The sequence below is a fragment of the Penicillium malachiteum genome (genome assembly GCF_028827825.1).
Source record: "Penicillium malachiteum strain IBT 17515 chromosome Unknown utg000001l:1.0-8184562.0:1.0-8186909.0, whole genome shotgun sequence".
Lineage (NCBI taxonomy): Eukaryota > Fungi > Ascomycota > Eurotiomycetes > Eurotiales > Aspergillaceae > Penicillium > Penicillium malachiteum.
Window position 1 is genome coordinate 5606415 of NW_026643094.1, and position 16374 is coordinate 5622788.

At 46.1% G+C, this 16374-nt stretch overlaps 6 protein-coding genes across 6 annotated transcripts; 2 read left to right on the plus strand and 4 right to left on the minus strand.

Annotated features, from left to right (window-relative positions):
- Positions 1-1661: 1661 nt before the first annotated feature.
- Positions 1662-2082, plus strand: N7483_002094 (uncharacterized protein; the record flags this gene model as incomplete). The annotated part of the gene is made up of 2 exons (XM_057085531.1): positions 1662-1684; positions 1872-2082. The coding sequence occupies 2 exons, from the start codon at positions 1662-1664 to the stop codon at positions 2080-2082; spliced, it is 234 nt and encodes a 77-aa protein (XP_056951680.1).
- Positions 2083-3642: 1560 nt separating this feature from the next.
- Positions 3643-4468, minus strand: N7483_002095 (60S ribosomal protein eL32; the record flags this gene model as incomplete). The annotated part of the gene is made up of 4 exons (XM_057085532.1): positions 3643-3751; positions 3834-3955; positions 4015-4139; positions 4429-4468. The coding sequence occupies 4 exons, from the start codon at positions 4466-4468 to the stop codon at positions 3643-3645; spliced, it is 396 nt and encodes a 131-aa protein (XP_056951681.1).
- Positions 4469-5310: 842 nt separating this feature from the next.
- On the plus strand, positions 5311-7098 carry N7483_002096 (uncharacterized protein; the record flags this gene model as incomplete). Its single annotated transcript, XM_057085533.1, has 1 exon — positions 5311-7098. One exon carries the CDS (start codon positions 5311-5313, stop codon positions 7096-7098), a length of 1788 nt encoding a protein of 595 aa, XP_056951682.1.
- Positions 7099-7288: 190 nt separating this feature from the next.
- N7483_002097 (Gfo/Idh/MocA family protein) lies at positions 7289-8574 on the minus strand (the record flags this gene model as incomplete). Its single annotated transcript, XM_057085534.1, has 5 exons — positions 7289-7788; positions 7839-8122; positions 8184-8362; positions 8451-8476; positions 8544-8574. The coding sequence occupies 5 exons, from the start codon at positions 8572-8574 to the stop codon at positions 7289-7291; spliced, it is 1020 nt and encodes a 339-aa protein (XP_056951683.1).
- An 821-nt stretch (positions 8575-9395) lies between these two features.
- Positions 9396-10429, minus strand: N7483_002098 (uncharacterized protein; the record flags this gene model as incomplete). The annotated part of the gene is made up of 2 exons (XM_057085535.1): positions 9396-10075; positions 10252-10429. 2 exons carry the CDS (start codon positions 10427-10429, stop codon positions 9396-9398), a joined length of 858 nt encoding a protein of 285 aa, XP_056951684.1.
- A 2234-nt stretch (positions 10430-12663) lies between these two features.
- Positions 12664-14608, minus strand: N7483_002099 (translation initiation factor 4B; the record flags this gene model as incomplete). Its single annotated transcript, XM_057085536.1, has 8 exons — positions 12664-13445; positions 13501-13671; positions 13743-14036; positions 14105-14191; positions 14269-14271; positions 14328-14372; positions 14430-14486; positions 14605-14608. The coding sequence occupies 8 exons, from the start codon at positions 14606-14608 to the stop codon at positions 12664-12666; spliced, it is 1443 nt and encodes a 480-aa protein (XP_056951685.1).
- Between the last annotated feature and the right edge of the window lie 1766 nt (positions 14609-16374).

The window sequence follows — 16374 nt, forward strand, 5'->3', positions numbered from 1 at the left end:
TCTCAATGTTTTTATTTAAATCACACTAGTACAACTCTAGCATTAATAAACCCGGGGTACATGGGGACGTGCCAGTGGGCCCGACTGTGGGCGTCTCCTGCGGGGGGGGGGGGGGCATACACTATGGTGCTAATTATAGCTTCAAGTTCCTAGTCATGTCGGAATTCCAATATTAGAATTTTGAATGAACGACTCGGAGAGTTGGTCACGCTACTACCAGTAGTAAGGTATACGGCCTGGAGGTCTTGACCATTTTCCACTATAATCCATCCATATACTGTGTGGTGTAAGGCGTGAGAATGTCAAAGTGCCAATGTTGCCCAGGTGGTTCTGCAGGTCCGAAACAGTTGTGTAGGTCCAACACGGTTCTGTAGGTTCGAAACAATTCTTCAGGTCCAGCACAGTTCTACAGCTCCAACACGGTTCTGCAGGTCCCACGGTTCTATAGCTCCAACATAGTTCTGTAGCTCCAAAACAACTATGTAGCTCCAACACGGTTCTTTAGGTCCAACACGGTTCTATAGCTCTAGCACAGTTCTGAATGCAGGAATCAGGGCGAAAATGAACAACACTACCAGTCATACCACATGTATTATGGATTTCTACATCGCTGAACGGAAGAGTGATTGGGGTTTAAGCTTCTATGTCTGATCACTCTCTATATCTATTCATATATTCCTACAGCCAATACCAGTCTCTTGTGTATAGAAGTTTGTTTATCCAAGTCTATATGGGGGTCTGGAGATGTTAGACCAAGTTGCAAGTACAGCCTTGAGTGGAACAGGTATGATCAAGTAATCAGATCATGTAGTACAGGAATAGTTTGGTCCAGGTGTGGATCCAGATACAAATATAAAGCAAGCTTTATTAAGCTTCAGCAATCACATTGTTCTATCCATCCCACTCGGAGCTTCCTCTCCGCTATGCCGCCCTGCAGATTGTGCCACCCCTGCATGTCGTATTGTATTGTGGTAATGCACTTGGAGCTTCTTCTCCTCTGTGCGTCGTCGTCCCTGCAGATTGTGCCACCACCTGCATGTCGAATCGGAGGAAGGAGGGCGTCGGAGGAGGGAGGGCGTCGATTGATCACAGGCTGGTGAATTTGGAAATTGCCTACGTGGGTGTTAGTAAGTCTTTGTAGAAGGTCATGTAGGCGACGAACCGATCCACACAGCCCCCAAGTAAAAACAAAAGCTCATCAGAGCGAGGGATGATATGAAGAGATATATTGATCTCAAAGATGGATAAATGGGTTCCCAAAAGATGGAAGGTAGGACAATGTGGACAGAGTAGAACATTGTGATGTATTGACAGAGTAAGGTCATGTCAACAATGGAGTGTCATGTTGGAGTATGTTGATGGAAGAGTGTGTTGACATGCCAACAAGGTCATGTCATGTTGGAGTGTGTTGACGGAACGATATGTCAAAGTGTTAACACAAAGTAACATCAGTTGTAGTTGATGTTGAGAAGGGTTGAGAGACTTCAACAAGGTAGTGTCATGTTGGAATGTATTGGTGGAAGAGTGTGTTGATGTGATGACAGTGTAGGGTCATGTCAACAAGGTCATGTCATGTTGGAGTGTGTTGACATGTCAACACAGAGTAACAGCAACTGTAGTTGATGTTGATAATGTTTGAGAGACCGAAAAGGTAGAATACCATGAAGGAGGATGTGTCAACAAAGTAAGACGTGTCATGGTAAAAGAGACATGTCAAGATAGAAGCATGTGATGTCAACAAAGTAAAGACATGTTAGGGCAGAGACGCGTCATGGTAAAGAGGTGAAGAAATGTCAACAAATGAATCCATCAACGTGTCGGTGATCAGGCAACACGTTGAGAAGACAGAAGACTGACAGTATCAACAAAAGAGTGGAGGATAGAGTATCCAAAGAAGAAGAAGAAGAAGAAGAAGTAGAGGACCTTGAAGGTGTGGTGGAGGAAGGAGAAGAAGAAGAAGAGGAAAACAGGGAAATCGATTATATTTATACCCTGAGGGTTGCGCGCAAGATCACACACCAGAGATCACACACAAGATCAAGATCACCTTTTGAATCGGCTAATGGCAAGCAAGCGATCTAATTGAGAGCTGGGAGGTGTGATCTGCATGGGGTTCTGGATCAAAATGGCTGGTCATCGACTTCCCTCGCTTGCCAGATCAACACTTTGAAACAGGCCAGCCAATAGCGTAGAGATCAACTAGTCCTTGATCAATATCACTACACCCCTCGTCTATGAATCAATTGATCTACTTGGATCCATGCAAAGGTTTGGCGCAGGATATACACACGGATTTCTATCACGACTCGGATGATTTGGAGTAATATTTGAGTCCATATATTGATCCACTACTACATACATAGTAGAATTGAGGAGCGAACTTGAATTGAACTTGCCAGTGGTTACTAGCCCTGAGTAACACATTGGTTATAAATGTAGCACCTTGAAGCGAGAGGGCTTCAAGGTGAACTTGAAGCTGCCACTAGGTACATGGTAGTGAAGAGTGTGGTGCACATACCTATGAGTACATGTATATACCACTGCCCAGGTGACAGTGGGTCCTTCAAGAATGGATATCGGGACCCGGGATCATGATGATATATATCGAGAAAAATGCCAGTGTCCGAGTCAGTGCCCAGGTGGGCAACATCCATCATCCATACTAGTAGTAGTAGTACTACATATCAATTGATGTATGTAGTATTGAAAAAATCCATCAATTCAACATTCAAGCTTGAAGCTCTGGCAAGTTGATCTTATATATCCCCAACCCGTGGACCTTGGAACTTGAAGTGCTTTGTATATAGTACCCACATGCAGGTGCTGCCCAGGTCAACTGGTGTGACTTGATAGTACCTATCCAACCGAAAAATTAGATACCTAGTAGCACTTGAGGTCAATTGGTAGGTTGAAATGTTCGAGTTTGAATAATGGATACATACTAGGTGATAAGCATCAGTGTAGTCTAGACTCAGATGTTCAATGTCTGAGAACACGTACTACATATGGATGTACTAGTAGTACATAACAGATGTATTTTTAAGATTTCCAAGGTTCAAGTTGGAGCACTCATCATTCAAACAAGTTACATATAGCTACATAGGAGGTATCGCCTGCACATAGGTACCTGGCATGATCAACGCTAGTGATAATTTCGAGGTCCCACTGGCAAGGTACTACATGCTCCACTCAGTGCTTTTAGGAGTGATTGGGGGGGTTCACATCATCTTACTTGAGACAGAGGTCTATAATGGGTTTCAAATTGGGAACATTCGAAACTTGAATGACGCGTCTTGAAACTTCAATGTTGACTATATCCAGTCCTGGGGTAGTACCTCCAGGACTGTACTCAGCTAGAGGTGGTCTAGAACAAGCGAACATGTGCTCCAGGAATAATGCATATAATGCACAAAGAAGAAGATTTTGAATTTTTGTTTGTCATTTCAGAGAAGATTTCTCTTGCTCTATCCGCCCAGCACATGACCAAGCGCGAGCCGCATATGGCACGGCATGCACAATCCTTGAAATTCGTTATCGCCAGAGAGATAGTATCACGACCGTACAAAAACCCTGACGCACTCATGCTCCGAATACCCACTACCGATTAAAAAAACGAAACAGAACTTTTGAGGTTCATTCCATTTAAGCCTCAGTGGTAACACGGCCCTTGGCGTTGGTGACCTTGACACCGAGAGCCTTGGCCTTGGCGATGATCTCAACGCGCTTGCGGGAAGAGACAGCGTGGGCGATCCTGTAAAGTTATTGTAGTTAGTATAGATTCGGTTCGGAATCACTTCTCGGATTCAAGTTCAAGGCGCATCGATTGGACATACTCAGCAGCGTAGGTGCGGTTGTGCATCAGGAGGAGCTCGACGTCCTTGGGGTTGTGGACGAGGAAAGCCTTGTGGCCGGAGGGCATCATGTGACGGGTCTTCTTGTTGGAACCGTAACCGATCTATAATTTCGACTTTGTTAGTGCGGTGATCGAAATTGCTGGGAGGATGGGAGTCGTACGGAGGGCATGGCAATCTGGCCCTTGAAGCGACGGCGGACGGCATTGTCAATACCCTTGGGCTTGCGCCAAGAAGGGTCAACACGCATAAACCGGTCAGACTGGTGACGGGTGAAGCGGTTGGTGCCTATTGCATCCAGTCAGTTCCTTCCATTCTGAGTTCGTCTTTTATCGAATAATTGTGGTGTGCGTGGTGAATTTCCATGGATAGTAATCGCCCTTCAACCCTTCAAGATAAATTCGCGTTGCCGTGTAAAAATTGAACATCGATGAATTCCCCCCTCAAATGTTGAATGATTCCTCCTTCTCCTCGTGCAATTCAATTTCAATCTTCTCATATCGTCTTGGTAGGGTCGAAAGGTGATGCTATCCAGGCCACAGGTGGGAATCGGAGGGTCGAAAATCGGGGAACATACGCTTCTTGACGATAGGGATGTGCTTCTTTGCGGCGACCATCTGTGAAAAAGAAAAACCGTCAGGATGTTGAAACGAATCGAATGGACGTGAAAGACTCACTTTGTCGGTGTTGCTGGGTCTCGCCGGGCGTTCGAGAGTTGTCGAGTCGGAACTAAGTCAATCTCGAAAACTTCCAAGCAGAGCGGCGTGGGCGACCCACACTAGTGTGATTTGAGCGACCTAAGCGAAATGGTGTGGATTATGTCAGCGTAGGGCTTGCTGACACATAGCCCTGCCAAGATAGGTATCCGTATTTGGATAGCACGTGACTTCTATTGTATAGATCATTTCATCTTGGGTCAACTTACTACATGATGTCTACATCCTTATGTTTTTTTATATGGTACCAAAATGATCAACTTTATCGGAGTGTCAAGGCATAAATTCCTCCGTGAATATCTACCACCAATTACGGGTGAATTTCCAGTTTGTAGGACCTGAACTAAAACCCTGTACTTGCATGCAGCATGCCCTCGAGCTCTGCCATCACAGTCGAGACAAAGAACACTTTAATCTCACCTTCGCCACTTTGATGACATTCATGACAGATTTCCTTTCTTTGAACAAAACTTGCAACAGAGGTTTGCTGGCAGAATATGTTTTGGCCTTTGTTTCAGGGCGGACATGAACCAAAGAGTATTGAGGTCACTAATTATAGGCAATGGATGTTCCAAAGTTCGGAACAAAGAACTTGAAGACAAATCCTCGAATCGAGGAAGGGGTATTCAAAAATATAAGCATGAATGATCACCCTCTTGATCATGTTGAAAGTTATTAACCCTCACCGTTGAACCTTTGTACCCAATATCAATTCAAACCTACAGTCAATAATCTCCATCAAAATGTCCTCGAAATTCGAGTCAGACGTGGAACTTCCAGCAGAAATGGAGTTGGACTCGGACGACCGATCGACCCCAGATGGAGCGATTACATCCTTGACACTCACACCCAAACGATTGAGACGATGGAATTCCTATTTTAACGAGTTAGTCGAAATAGCCCGTGAGCTTAAATTCGGCATCATGGTCTCAGATGACGGGAAAGTCAAGAGGGAACATGACCCCGACAACACAGATGGGCCTGTAACTCACGAACTCCACAAAACTCTATACAACACAGAAAAACTCGAAAGAAAACTCCGAGCAGAAGTGCAACGCGATATAGCACACCGGTATTCCATCTTCTCTCCGTGTCTGGGCCTTGACATATTCTGTAGCCTCCTCGACAGAATAGTCGGCTGTGAGATTGAAATTGAATCCCCGAACCCGAATCTCCTCCAACGGGATATCCACCTTATTCATATCTTGGAGAGCGCAAGCGACGTAGCAAACTATTGTGTTGCAGAGTGGATGAAATGCCCCCACGTGCTACAGGCGTTTGATTCATACATCAGAGCATTCCCAGATTACGAGAAGGCTAGTGCGGAATTCACAAACCGCCTTCAACACTGGAAGGGTGCGACCATTCAAGACTTAGATACAAACGATCTGGACTGGCAACTAGGAATGGGACGTGGTCTTGCACATGGCCTGACCTCTCTTGCCTTTGACTGCGCATCAAACTGCGCACACTGTCTTGACTTCCTGATTCGACACGACATCATTAAGCTCCAAGGATATGACGGATACGGCTTCAACTGGGTTGAAGCTGCAATTAGAGCGAAGAACCCTGCCGTCTTAACCTACCTCCTTGAGAAGATGTCTGAGGATGAATTCTTCAACTATACGAATGTCCACCACATTCGACTTAATAATCATCGCTTCACTGCGAAGATGGCTGTTCTTCGACTAGTCACCAGAACGAATTGGGAATGGGCATGCGAGCTTCTTATCAAAAAGCTGATCAAGGATAGGAAGGGCAAAAAAATGGCAGAATACGTCGATAACCCGACTCGGGCGCTTTTGAACCGGTTCTTGAGTCCCGAAATTGCGGAGAAACTACGCAAAAACAAGTTCAGTATCGCGAATATCTGCAAACGTGAACTTTGTGAGGAAAAGACTGCCTGGCATATCGCTGCTTTATACAATCCACACGGGGATGCATATATGACCTGGCTACTAGTTAACTCGAGTCATGAAGTCGCGGAGAAGAACTTCAAGGGAAAAGATACACTGCATATAGCTGCAGCAGGTAACAATCCTGCATGTATTCGGTGGCTTTGTGGCCAACTTGATCCCTTGAAAGTCTGGGACCGACCTACTGATATGAAGAGTGGTAGTAAGAGTGCACTTTTAAATGAGTATGCAGGATGTGCTCTGGAGCTTGCAGCTCGGAATATGACAAATTTGTCGGTCTTTGAAACCATGGTAGATTGTGTTGAGGATGAGGCATTCGAGGAATTTGAGTTGACTGGATACCTCTTCAAAGCTATATGTTATGGACTCCGTGATTACATGGAGAACCCTGCGCCGGACAGTCGACTTTCGGTCACCCAAGCTACTGATATTGCTAAATCGAAATGCGAGATTATCATGGAACGTTTGCCGGATAAGTGGATTGGTTCACCTACATTCGATGAGGTCTTGGCAATTGCTTCGCAGTGTGGGTTTGTTGATATTGCTGGGAGAATGGTGCATTTCTCTGAGAGTATTAAAGCTCGGGCAGCAGCTCGACCCCGACGTACAAGATGAACGATTCAAGTCGTTTCAGCCTGTTCTGATTTTGTTATTGAGTTTTGTCTTGAAATTATTGACTTTTATCCTTTGTATAGCTCATAGTTATAGCTCATAGTTATGAATCTATTTGTTTGAACTCGAACAGGCACTAGCACAAAGATTTAAGAATCTAGAATTTCCTGTCAAACTCTGCAACATTATTCCATCACTGCCAGTTAAGCACCATCTTCTCTCCATCTCGTTCTCCACTTTGCAGCATCTGTTCCAGAACCTCCAAATCCGCTAGTGCCTCCTCAGGCGACTGCCTTCTCGCAACGGATCTCCCATCACTGACAGCCGTCGCAAACTCCGCAACCTCCGGCACAACTCCCTTCCCATCGAACTCAATATGATGATTGTGGCCATTAACAACGACATCATCAAAACGCAGACTCACAACACCCTTCTCACAAGAGAACTCGAAAACATTATCATTGAACGCGGAGCCCCACGAAAGAGAAATCACTCCCGTAGCTCCGGAGCCGGTCTTCGCAACTGCATCAACAGTATCCACTGGGGGTAGGTAGTCTTGCTGCTGTTGTGAGTGTGCGGAGATAGTCTGAATCTTCTCATCGCCAAGAATCAATCGTAATCCTGCAACCATGTGTACACCACCATCTAGCAGAAATCCACCCTGGTATTCAGGTGTTTTGCGCCAAGCCGTTACTGGAAATTATTAGCATGAGTTACCAGTATCATAAAAAATCAAGACTTACAGTAATACTTATTATCTTGCTTTACCAGCTGATGCACGTTGACCCGGAAGCTCCGCACAGCGCCCATCTGACGGACCTGCTCAGCTGCGAAGATGAACTTCGTTAGGTACCGAAAGTTCTCGCCAACAGCCCAGATGAACCTGCTCGTGTCGATGTGAGCATGATACCATTCCACGAGCTCGCAAGCCGTCGCTACATCCTTAGCGATGGGTTTCTCGGACAGAACATGTTTTCCTGCTAATAGTGCCTGTTTAATGAAATCCGGTTGAATCAGGATAGGAAGACTAGTTATCGTTAGCTCTGGTCCATAAATTTTGATCATCATTGGATGATGGAACTACCTACCCGATAATAACGGCTTGGATGTCATCGCGTGCTAGAAGATCTGTGTAAGTTTTCCCTGCGCCGGAGTCCTCGGAGTAGAGGTCAATGTCTGAGAGTTGCCCGGCGAGGTCCTGTGCGGACTTGCGGGATCGAGAATATATGGCCTTCAGATGCAACTGCTCTGCTGCTTTCACGGCGGGCTGTGAGAGTGATTAGTGGTGGATACTTACTCAACTTCAAGTTGAACTAATCGAGGAGTGAAATGCTTTGAGAGGAATTTTTTCATACCAGATGCTGCTCTTTGGCAAAATGGCCTGTATATAAACAGATCAATTCAATGCTCGATTCGCCTGTAGAAAGATTTTGACTGCGCAGACTTACCACTCCCGATAATCGCTACACCGACAGTCATTGCGATAGTGTATAGTCTATTGGACTCGATAATGAAATGAGTCACTGGTATTCAGCTGGGTATGCAGAAGGGAAAATAATACATATGAGACCCCTCAGATGCCATGCAGAAGCATGCAGAGTCAAGTGGGGTCCTCGTGTCCACCTGGTGGACACCATACTGTATGGTGGGAAGGTCCAACCATTTGGACCGAATCTCGTTTCCAAGGTTCCAGCCCTGGAGGGCTCCTGTTTCAAGGTCACTTTTTTTTCAAGTAAAGAAGCATACCTGACATGTTCAAATGTTGATATCATATTCCAGGCACCCGGAGAGATGGCAGATTACGCGGCTTGAAGCTTTTTTTAGTTGCTGGCGAGGAATTGCAGTATGCATGACGCAAGTCTGCAGAAAATTCTAGATTTAGCTTCAAAATAGTAGATAGCCCAGGAGAATATCCAAATTTTCTTTCTATTTATTTGAATAAAGTCGGGTCCATGAGAGAGGTATCAATTTGAACAACTTATCACAGCCAAGAAAGAATTAAAGGATTAAAGTCACATCACTCCCCATCAGTATCCGTATTCAACGCCAACCCGTGAAAAATCCATGTGAAATGGGGATCAGAAGAAGACAGAGACATAAAAGCACCACAGGGAAACCCGAAGGTTCATTATCCAGCGCCCAATGCATGATGATCCAGGTGGATGCAAACAAGATCAAAAGAATAAAATCATAACGGTCATCACGCAAGAAAGGTGTCGCCAGCAGAGAAAATAACACAATCGTCACAGAGACAGAACAAGTCGAGAAGACCAAATCCCTCTTTCACTCCCTCCCATTAATCATCCCACCAAAGCCTTCAACCTCTCCACTCGCGCCATGGACTTTTCCAGTCTCTCCAACCGACTCCGCTTCTCGATATCCCGTCTTTCAAGCACAGCTACACGTTCCTCAAGCTTTGCGCGCGCTTTACGCTCCTGTGCGACCATCTCGTTCGCTTGACTGAACAGTTGCACCGTTAACTCCTCCAGTTCCGTGCTAGCTTGTGAGAGTTGAGACTCTGCTGCCTTGCGAAGTCCCTGTTCGCGCGTGAGTGCATCTTGAAGCTCAGATGTATTGTCGCTGCTTGCGGGCGATGTCTGTGTTTCGAAAGTGTGGGGTGGGACTGAGGTGGGAGTTGTTGGTAGTGCTGACACTGGCGTCGGGGGTGGAATAGTGGATGATGTGGCAACGGAAGCGGGAGCGCTAGTTGTTGTTGAGCTACTGCGGCGGTAAGGGAGAAGAGAGGCGAGTGTAGAGAGTCGGCTTTGATATGTTGGTGGAGAGGTTTGGGAGGTTGTGTCGGGTAGGCTTGGGGGTTGGGTTGGTGAGAGAGTGGATTTGTCGGTGTGGGAGGTTGGGCCCAGGGAGACGCTACTACGCGGTGACTCATATATTGGTTGGGATTGTGAGAGCGTTCGTGTGTGGGATTCTGTTGCGCGCAGACGTCGGATCTCGTCTTCGTAGTCGGCGAGTTTGTTCGCTGTGGAGAAGTCAGCCAGTAGGTCGCTCTAAGGGCGGATATCATAACCGCAGAAGTCGGAGTAGAGTCTGGCAGATATAGTATGCCCAGGTGAAGAGTTCTCTCTGCTTGGGGGTTTCTGGTGATATCTCCCCTTTCTCTAGCACCCGAGTCTAGTGCTCGTGGTCATCACTCACCTGTCATAGCTGCGCGCTTGGTCAAATCCTGGACTAACCCCTCTAACTCCTGGATCCGAAGCTGAGCTTCTGATGAATCGTGAGTCTCGTCATATCCACATGTTGGACACTGTGTCTCAACTGCAGCCACAGTCATGGTTGAGGATCCAACAAGGGCGGTGGTAATAGTCGTAGACATGATCAAAGATCAGATGGGGGTCCAGATGTTACCCCGAGATTTCTTTTTTTAGGGTGGAGTCAAGAAGTTCCGAGGTTAAAGTAAGAAAGAATAACCTTGGGCACTTCGTACCTAAATAGGATATGTACCCAATACCTAAAGAGTGATGAGAAGGATGAAAAGATAAAAAGATGAAAAGTATCTGGAAAGAAATGAAATATCGTGAAACATTGTATGTTGAACCCTTTGAAGGGGTTCAATAATAATTTACATACTGCGCCACCGGGTTTTACCCCCCAATCATAATTTGATATTCTCAGGTACCCTTTGTTTCATACTTGTAGTTATGTCCCTTTTTAAGTAAGTGATCACTGGTATGGTTTCTCTTATAATATAACTCTTGCAATAGTTAATTTAGTATAAATCCATCTATTAAGCGCTGGAGATAATGTATGGCGTTATGATGTACATGTACCTTAAGCCGCCCCGCCCCCATTGACATGTCATCATACTCTGCTCCTTGCTTTAATTACAGTTGACATCCTGCACATGTCTTATTTAGAGGCTTTGTTGCTGTACTGTTGTAGATCAAATATCAGATGGCTGGCAGGGCTTAAGACTTGAGAATCTTGTGAACAGAGTTCTCACATTGTTTCACTGGCAGCTCAAATGCTTCCAAGATTGTACTAATATCAAAGGGTGAGACCTCGCTGTGTAGTGCACTTATTTATAGGAGAAAGAAAAACTCGCAAAAGACTCAGGCTCAGCATGGGATTACCCAATAATTAGGAAGAGAAAAAACTAGGGATATGAACTTCCACTGTTGACTATTGACTATGGGAGAAGAACACTTGGTGGTAAGGATATGAGAATAGTTTAAAAAGCAGAAAAGTAGGGGGGGAACTATTAGTAGATAACCTTGCACATACGGAAATTTGAAGGCCTTTTAATTCAATGTTAGATAGGGGAATCTAAAGTACTAAGCCATTTAAATCGCATACGCACCATTCAATAGTTCAATTGAAGTTCTGTTCAACGAGGATTCTGAACACAATGACCCACAATAGGGCAGATTAGTCTCGGTTGGTTTACTTTCAGTCTCTGCTCCACACCTGGACAGTCTCCTATAGGGCAGAAACCCCATCTGGGGTGCATAGACTAATGTCAACTTCTTAATCTTCAGAGTTCTGACACGTATACACCTGGGAACCAAACTAATGAACTTAATTATAGTGAGCAGCGCAAAGCTCTGACATGTATCCACTACTATAAGTGAGGGCTACATACTACTAGCAAATAGATCTGTCAACGAAGACCTGAATTCATTCTATACGGATTGGGGAGAGGAGACAAGTGCTATGACCAGGATTGCAGATACACACACAGCCTTGTAGGGGATGCAAAGGGATAAAGTCAGGGCTCGGAAAGGAGAACCAGGGAAGAACATATAAGGGATTCATTGTCATCGAAAGCTCAAGGGAGGTTATATGCTCGCTGCGGACTACTTCATCACTCATTGAGTCATTCGTGTTCGCATAGCATGCCAGACAACAGAACCAAAGGACCAAGAAGGGTACTCGAGTTCCATCTCGGACTTCCCCTCAAACTGATTCTTTGGTCCTAGTCATGACAGACAAAGGACATAACAAGACCCCTTAGGATCAATCGGAGGAAGGACAAGGAAAGGAAAACAGGTAATCTTCATTTCGCATCGGCTGTAATGGTCATGGGCAAATCACACGAGTCACACGCATGGGAATAATAGCTAGATAGCGAACATGGAACATCATACGGCACACATAAGAACGGGGTCGCAGCAAATAGAAAAACAAAGACGCAGGAAAATAATAAACTTTTCAGACTGCCAGATCATCAGAGCAAAAAGACTAGATGTATATCAAGGATCTAGCCTGAGAAGAAAGGGGAAGATCATGAAGATCATGAAACAAGGTGACAAGAGGAGGGAAGGGGAAGAGATAAGAAGTGAGAGAAAAGAGACAGAACAACTACCGTCATCTGCAGCAATTAGTGCAAAGAAAACTGACCCAAAGAAAGAGACAAAAAGTCATGTTCATATGAAAACGACGATTGAGGTCATGGCGTGAGAGGCCTGGGGCCCGTTCTTTTTTCAACATATCATTAATCCCGATGGGACGCTGGGATCTGCGGTCTTTTAAGTTTGTTTTGCACGCACTGCTGGCCACATAGTTGGGTGGGGAAAGCGGGAGTTGCTTCTGGGGTATCAATTAACTCTATCAGAATCCACGACCACCGCGACGGTTGCTGCGCTTGTTGGTGCTGACAGTGCTCCAACCGTCGTCCTCTTCAGTCTTCTCGGTCTTCTCAGCCTTCTCAGAGGCTCTCCAGTCACCATTGGTAGCTGTCTCCTTGGTCTCAGTCTCAGCAGCGGCAGGGGCGGCAGCCTCCTCTGCATCTGCCTCAACCTTCTCATCACCCTCTTCACCACCGGCCCGCCGGAGGATCTCAAAGTTAGCTCCGCCACGTGGAGTCTCAACACCCTCCTTGTTGGAATCAGTGCCGGGAGCTCGACCCTCCTTCTTTTGCTTCTCAGCCTTCTCGGCCTTGGCCTTGTCATCACTTTCCTTCTTTTGGCGGATAGCAAGCTGGCGCTTCTCCTCAACCTGACGCTCACGAGCAGCAGTATCGATGGGCCGGGCGGCACCGAAGGGGCTAGCCTTGGAGTCACCAGCACCGGCAGCGGCGGCGGGGGCAGCTTCCGAAACGGTACGCTTGGCCAGGTTCAGCTTGGGGCGCGCAGCAGGGGCAATGGGAGAGGTAGGGTTGCTAGGCTCCTTAGGTCCCTGATCAGGGCGCATCTTAGTGCGCCACTGGTTGTCCATATCGGCGGCAGTGGGGGTGCGCTCAGGGCGAGGGGCCGGGGGACGGGAGCCATCATCTTGAGAGCGTCCCTCACCCCAAGCAGGGGAGCTTCTTCGGAAGCTAGATCCTCCTTCATTGTCACGGCCACGGCCACCCTCACGAGGGGGGGTCACGAGCAGGGTCGCGGGCTGGACCACTGGAGGGAGAGAGTGGGCCCTTGCGCTCCCAGTTGTTGAAATCACGAATCTTACCATCTGACTCAAAGTTGCTGCGGCGGCCACCACGCTCGCTACCGGCATCTGAAGCGGCGTCCATGTTACGGCCATAGCTAGAACGCTCAGGGATGCGGCGCTCGGGGGGTCCAGGGAGAGGTCCACGGCGGGTCCAGTCGAGATCACGCATATCGGGGCGCGATTCCTTGGCTATGAAGGAAAATCATATCGGGTTAGCCCAAAGCTTAACCAAAATGAAAAGAAAGGCAATGATCACTTACGGGGCTCGGCAACGCTGGTGCGGATAGTACGGCCCTGCAGAGTAGTACCAGAGAGATCCAGAGCCTTCTGAAGACCGTCAACGGACTCAAACTCAACGTAACCAAAGCCCTTGGGGGCCTTGGTCATCTTGTCCTCGACAATGCGAACGTTAGTCACACCGCAGCCAGCGAAAAGCTCGGAAATATCATCAGCAGTCGCTTCGAAAGAGAGGTTGCCAACGTGAGCAGTGAACGGGGGCTCGGTAGGAAGGGCGAGCGGTTCGCGAACGGCATATCCTCCACGGGTCTCGCGCTCTAAAATCGCACATGTTAGTCCTCCTCATTCCCAAGTTTCTAATTCTATTGTAAACAGTGTCGCATACCGAAGGGAGGGGCGCCAAAGCTGTTGCTGCTGCCGTAACCCATGCCACCGGCAGGGCGGCCGCCGAAGCTGGAGGTCATGGCGGGGGCTATTGAAGATCAGTATGCTACTCAGGAACGGATCGAAACGCTTGCGATTTTTCGGGCAATTTTTCATGCGACATACCAGCTATAGATCTTGTTAGTAACTGTATAATTATAGAGCGGAGGATGTCAGCGACTTACATGGGAGGGGCATATCCTCCATCTCATCAGCCCAAGAGCCAAGGCCTGTATACTGGTCAGAATGAATTGTATTATTGTGTTTTCACCGGTCGCACTACTTACTCTCATCGGCCAAGAAGTTGCCAATGGACATCTTCTGGCCCTTCTGTTTAGAGGGCGCTAGTGGAGAAGAATCGTTAGCGGGGGGGTTTCATCACCACAAATGTCTCAATCAAGCCCTAAGAGCGACTTTCCAAATGACAGTTGGCAAGAAAAAATTAGGGTATTTAGTACATACCCATGATTGCGGTAGAGAGAGTACGAAACGCGCAAGTGATCTTGTGCGCGCTTCACACAGAGGGATAGAGAGGGGTGGAGAAAGGGAAAAAAAAATTGCGAAACACCCGGGGCGAAAGTCCAAGTGTATCAAAGGTGGAGTATTGAAACTGGGAAAGGTGTGAGAACAAGTCTGTAATATTCAACTTTCAGGAAAAAGTTGGGTAGAGGGGAAGTTGGTAATCGTGCACGATGGAAGTGGACGGGTGAGTTAATCCGTGATAATTTTTAAGTGGTGCCGCTAGTCCAATCAGAGCCTCCTCCCGCTCTTACATGTACAATTCTAGGTACGGAGTAACAACTTTGGATTCGGTTCCTTTTTACTATAAATTTGTAAATATGAGATTTTAATTTAATTTGGCGATTTCATTTTTTCTATAATTTATTATCTCATAATCGAGACGATGATCCTAAGCGGATCTTGAAGTGGACAATATTTCTGTCTCCACAATCCATGTCGCCTTTGGATGCTGAGTTTTGTGAGACTACCATAGATCTGTATGTTTGCTCTGCAATAAGCCGGAGTTAGCCGACTTCAAATTTTCTTTAAAAGACTAAGAGTACTTATATGATCAGCGAAGTATATATACAGTAGATTCAGACTAATAGATTACTAATAATGTGACTCGGTGTAAAACCTTGGAATCAAATCACCCTACCTACTACTAGGTAGTATATAGATGCTACTACTAGCTAAAGTGGATAAATGTTTAGATAAGATTCAAGTTCAGTACCTAGGCACAATTGTTTGATAGTAAGGCCTATATCCACATATAGACAGGCTTATAGTCCAAGTCTCTATGGAATGATTCAAGTTCTTCAATCATGATGACTCCAGGCTCTATAGTTAGATACCAGTTGACTGCTTCCAAGATTCTGAGCCGTACTAGTACTAATCTGGATGACAGGGCGGGGTTAGTAAAGTCTATACTGAAGGCGATAACTTGATCAAATTGATTCGAGTCTAATCAATATTTAGATTCATCAGATCCATGGAAAGCGCAAGTAATTTGGTCATAAGAATTTTGGTCATAAGAATTTGAAATCAGTGTGCGCTTGTATTGTCACCCATAAGGCTGTGACATCCTCCATATGGATCATTTACTGAAGCTACTCGTATTTTTTGACATCAAAAATGTAAAGTACTTCCAAAAGTATTGATATTGATCACGATATCAGGTGGCTTAGGCATATTATTGTAGGTAAATATAGCACCGGCCAATTCGGGTCGGTTTAGGTCTGATGTGTAGACTCAATGAAGCCTATCACCCCTTCCAAGGTCAAGAGATAGAGAAAAATAGGATCATGACCTCGGGAGTTAATGGTGTAAGAATACGCAAGCCGAGGAGAAATTCTTGCCTCTCAAAGAATACATAGTTTATCTCACTTTAACATAATCTCGATGGATTCCAACCTTGGAAGGGTCAAATGTTAACTAAGTTAACTAGTTAACTAACTAACATAACTAACTAGTTAACTAGATACAGTTGTTGAGCCTCAGGCAGATTATGTCATGTGGCGGTCCGGGATAAGGAGCGAAATCCGACAACTCTATCCTTACACATCGCATCATGAATTGTGGAGATACCCTGAGCTTTCCAGATATGTCAACTAGTGTTTCTGATCTTTCAGACAGCCTTAAATGTCCAAATTAGAGCCATGGTCAACGTCCCCGGCCGGAGCAAAGGCTGCTCGACTTGCCGCCAACGCAGACTGAAAGTGAGATCATTTT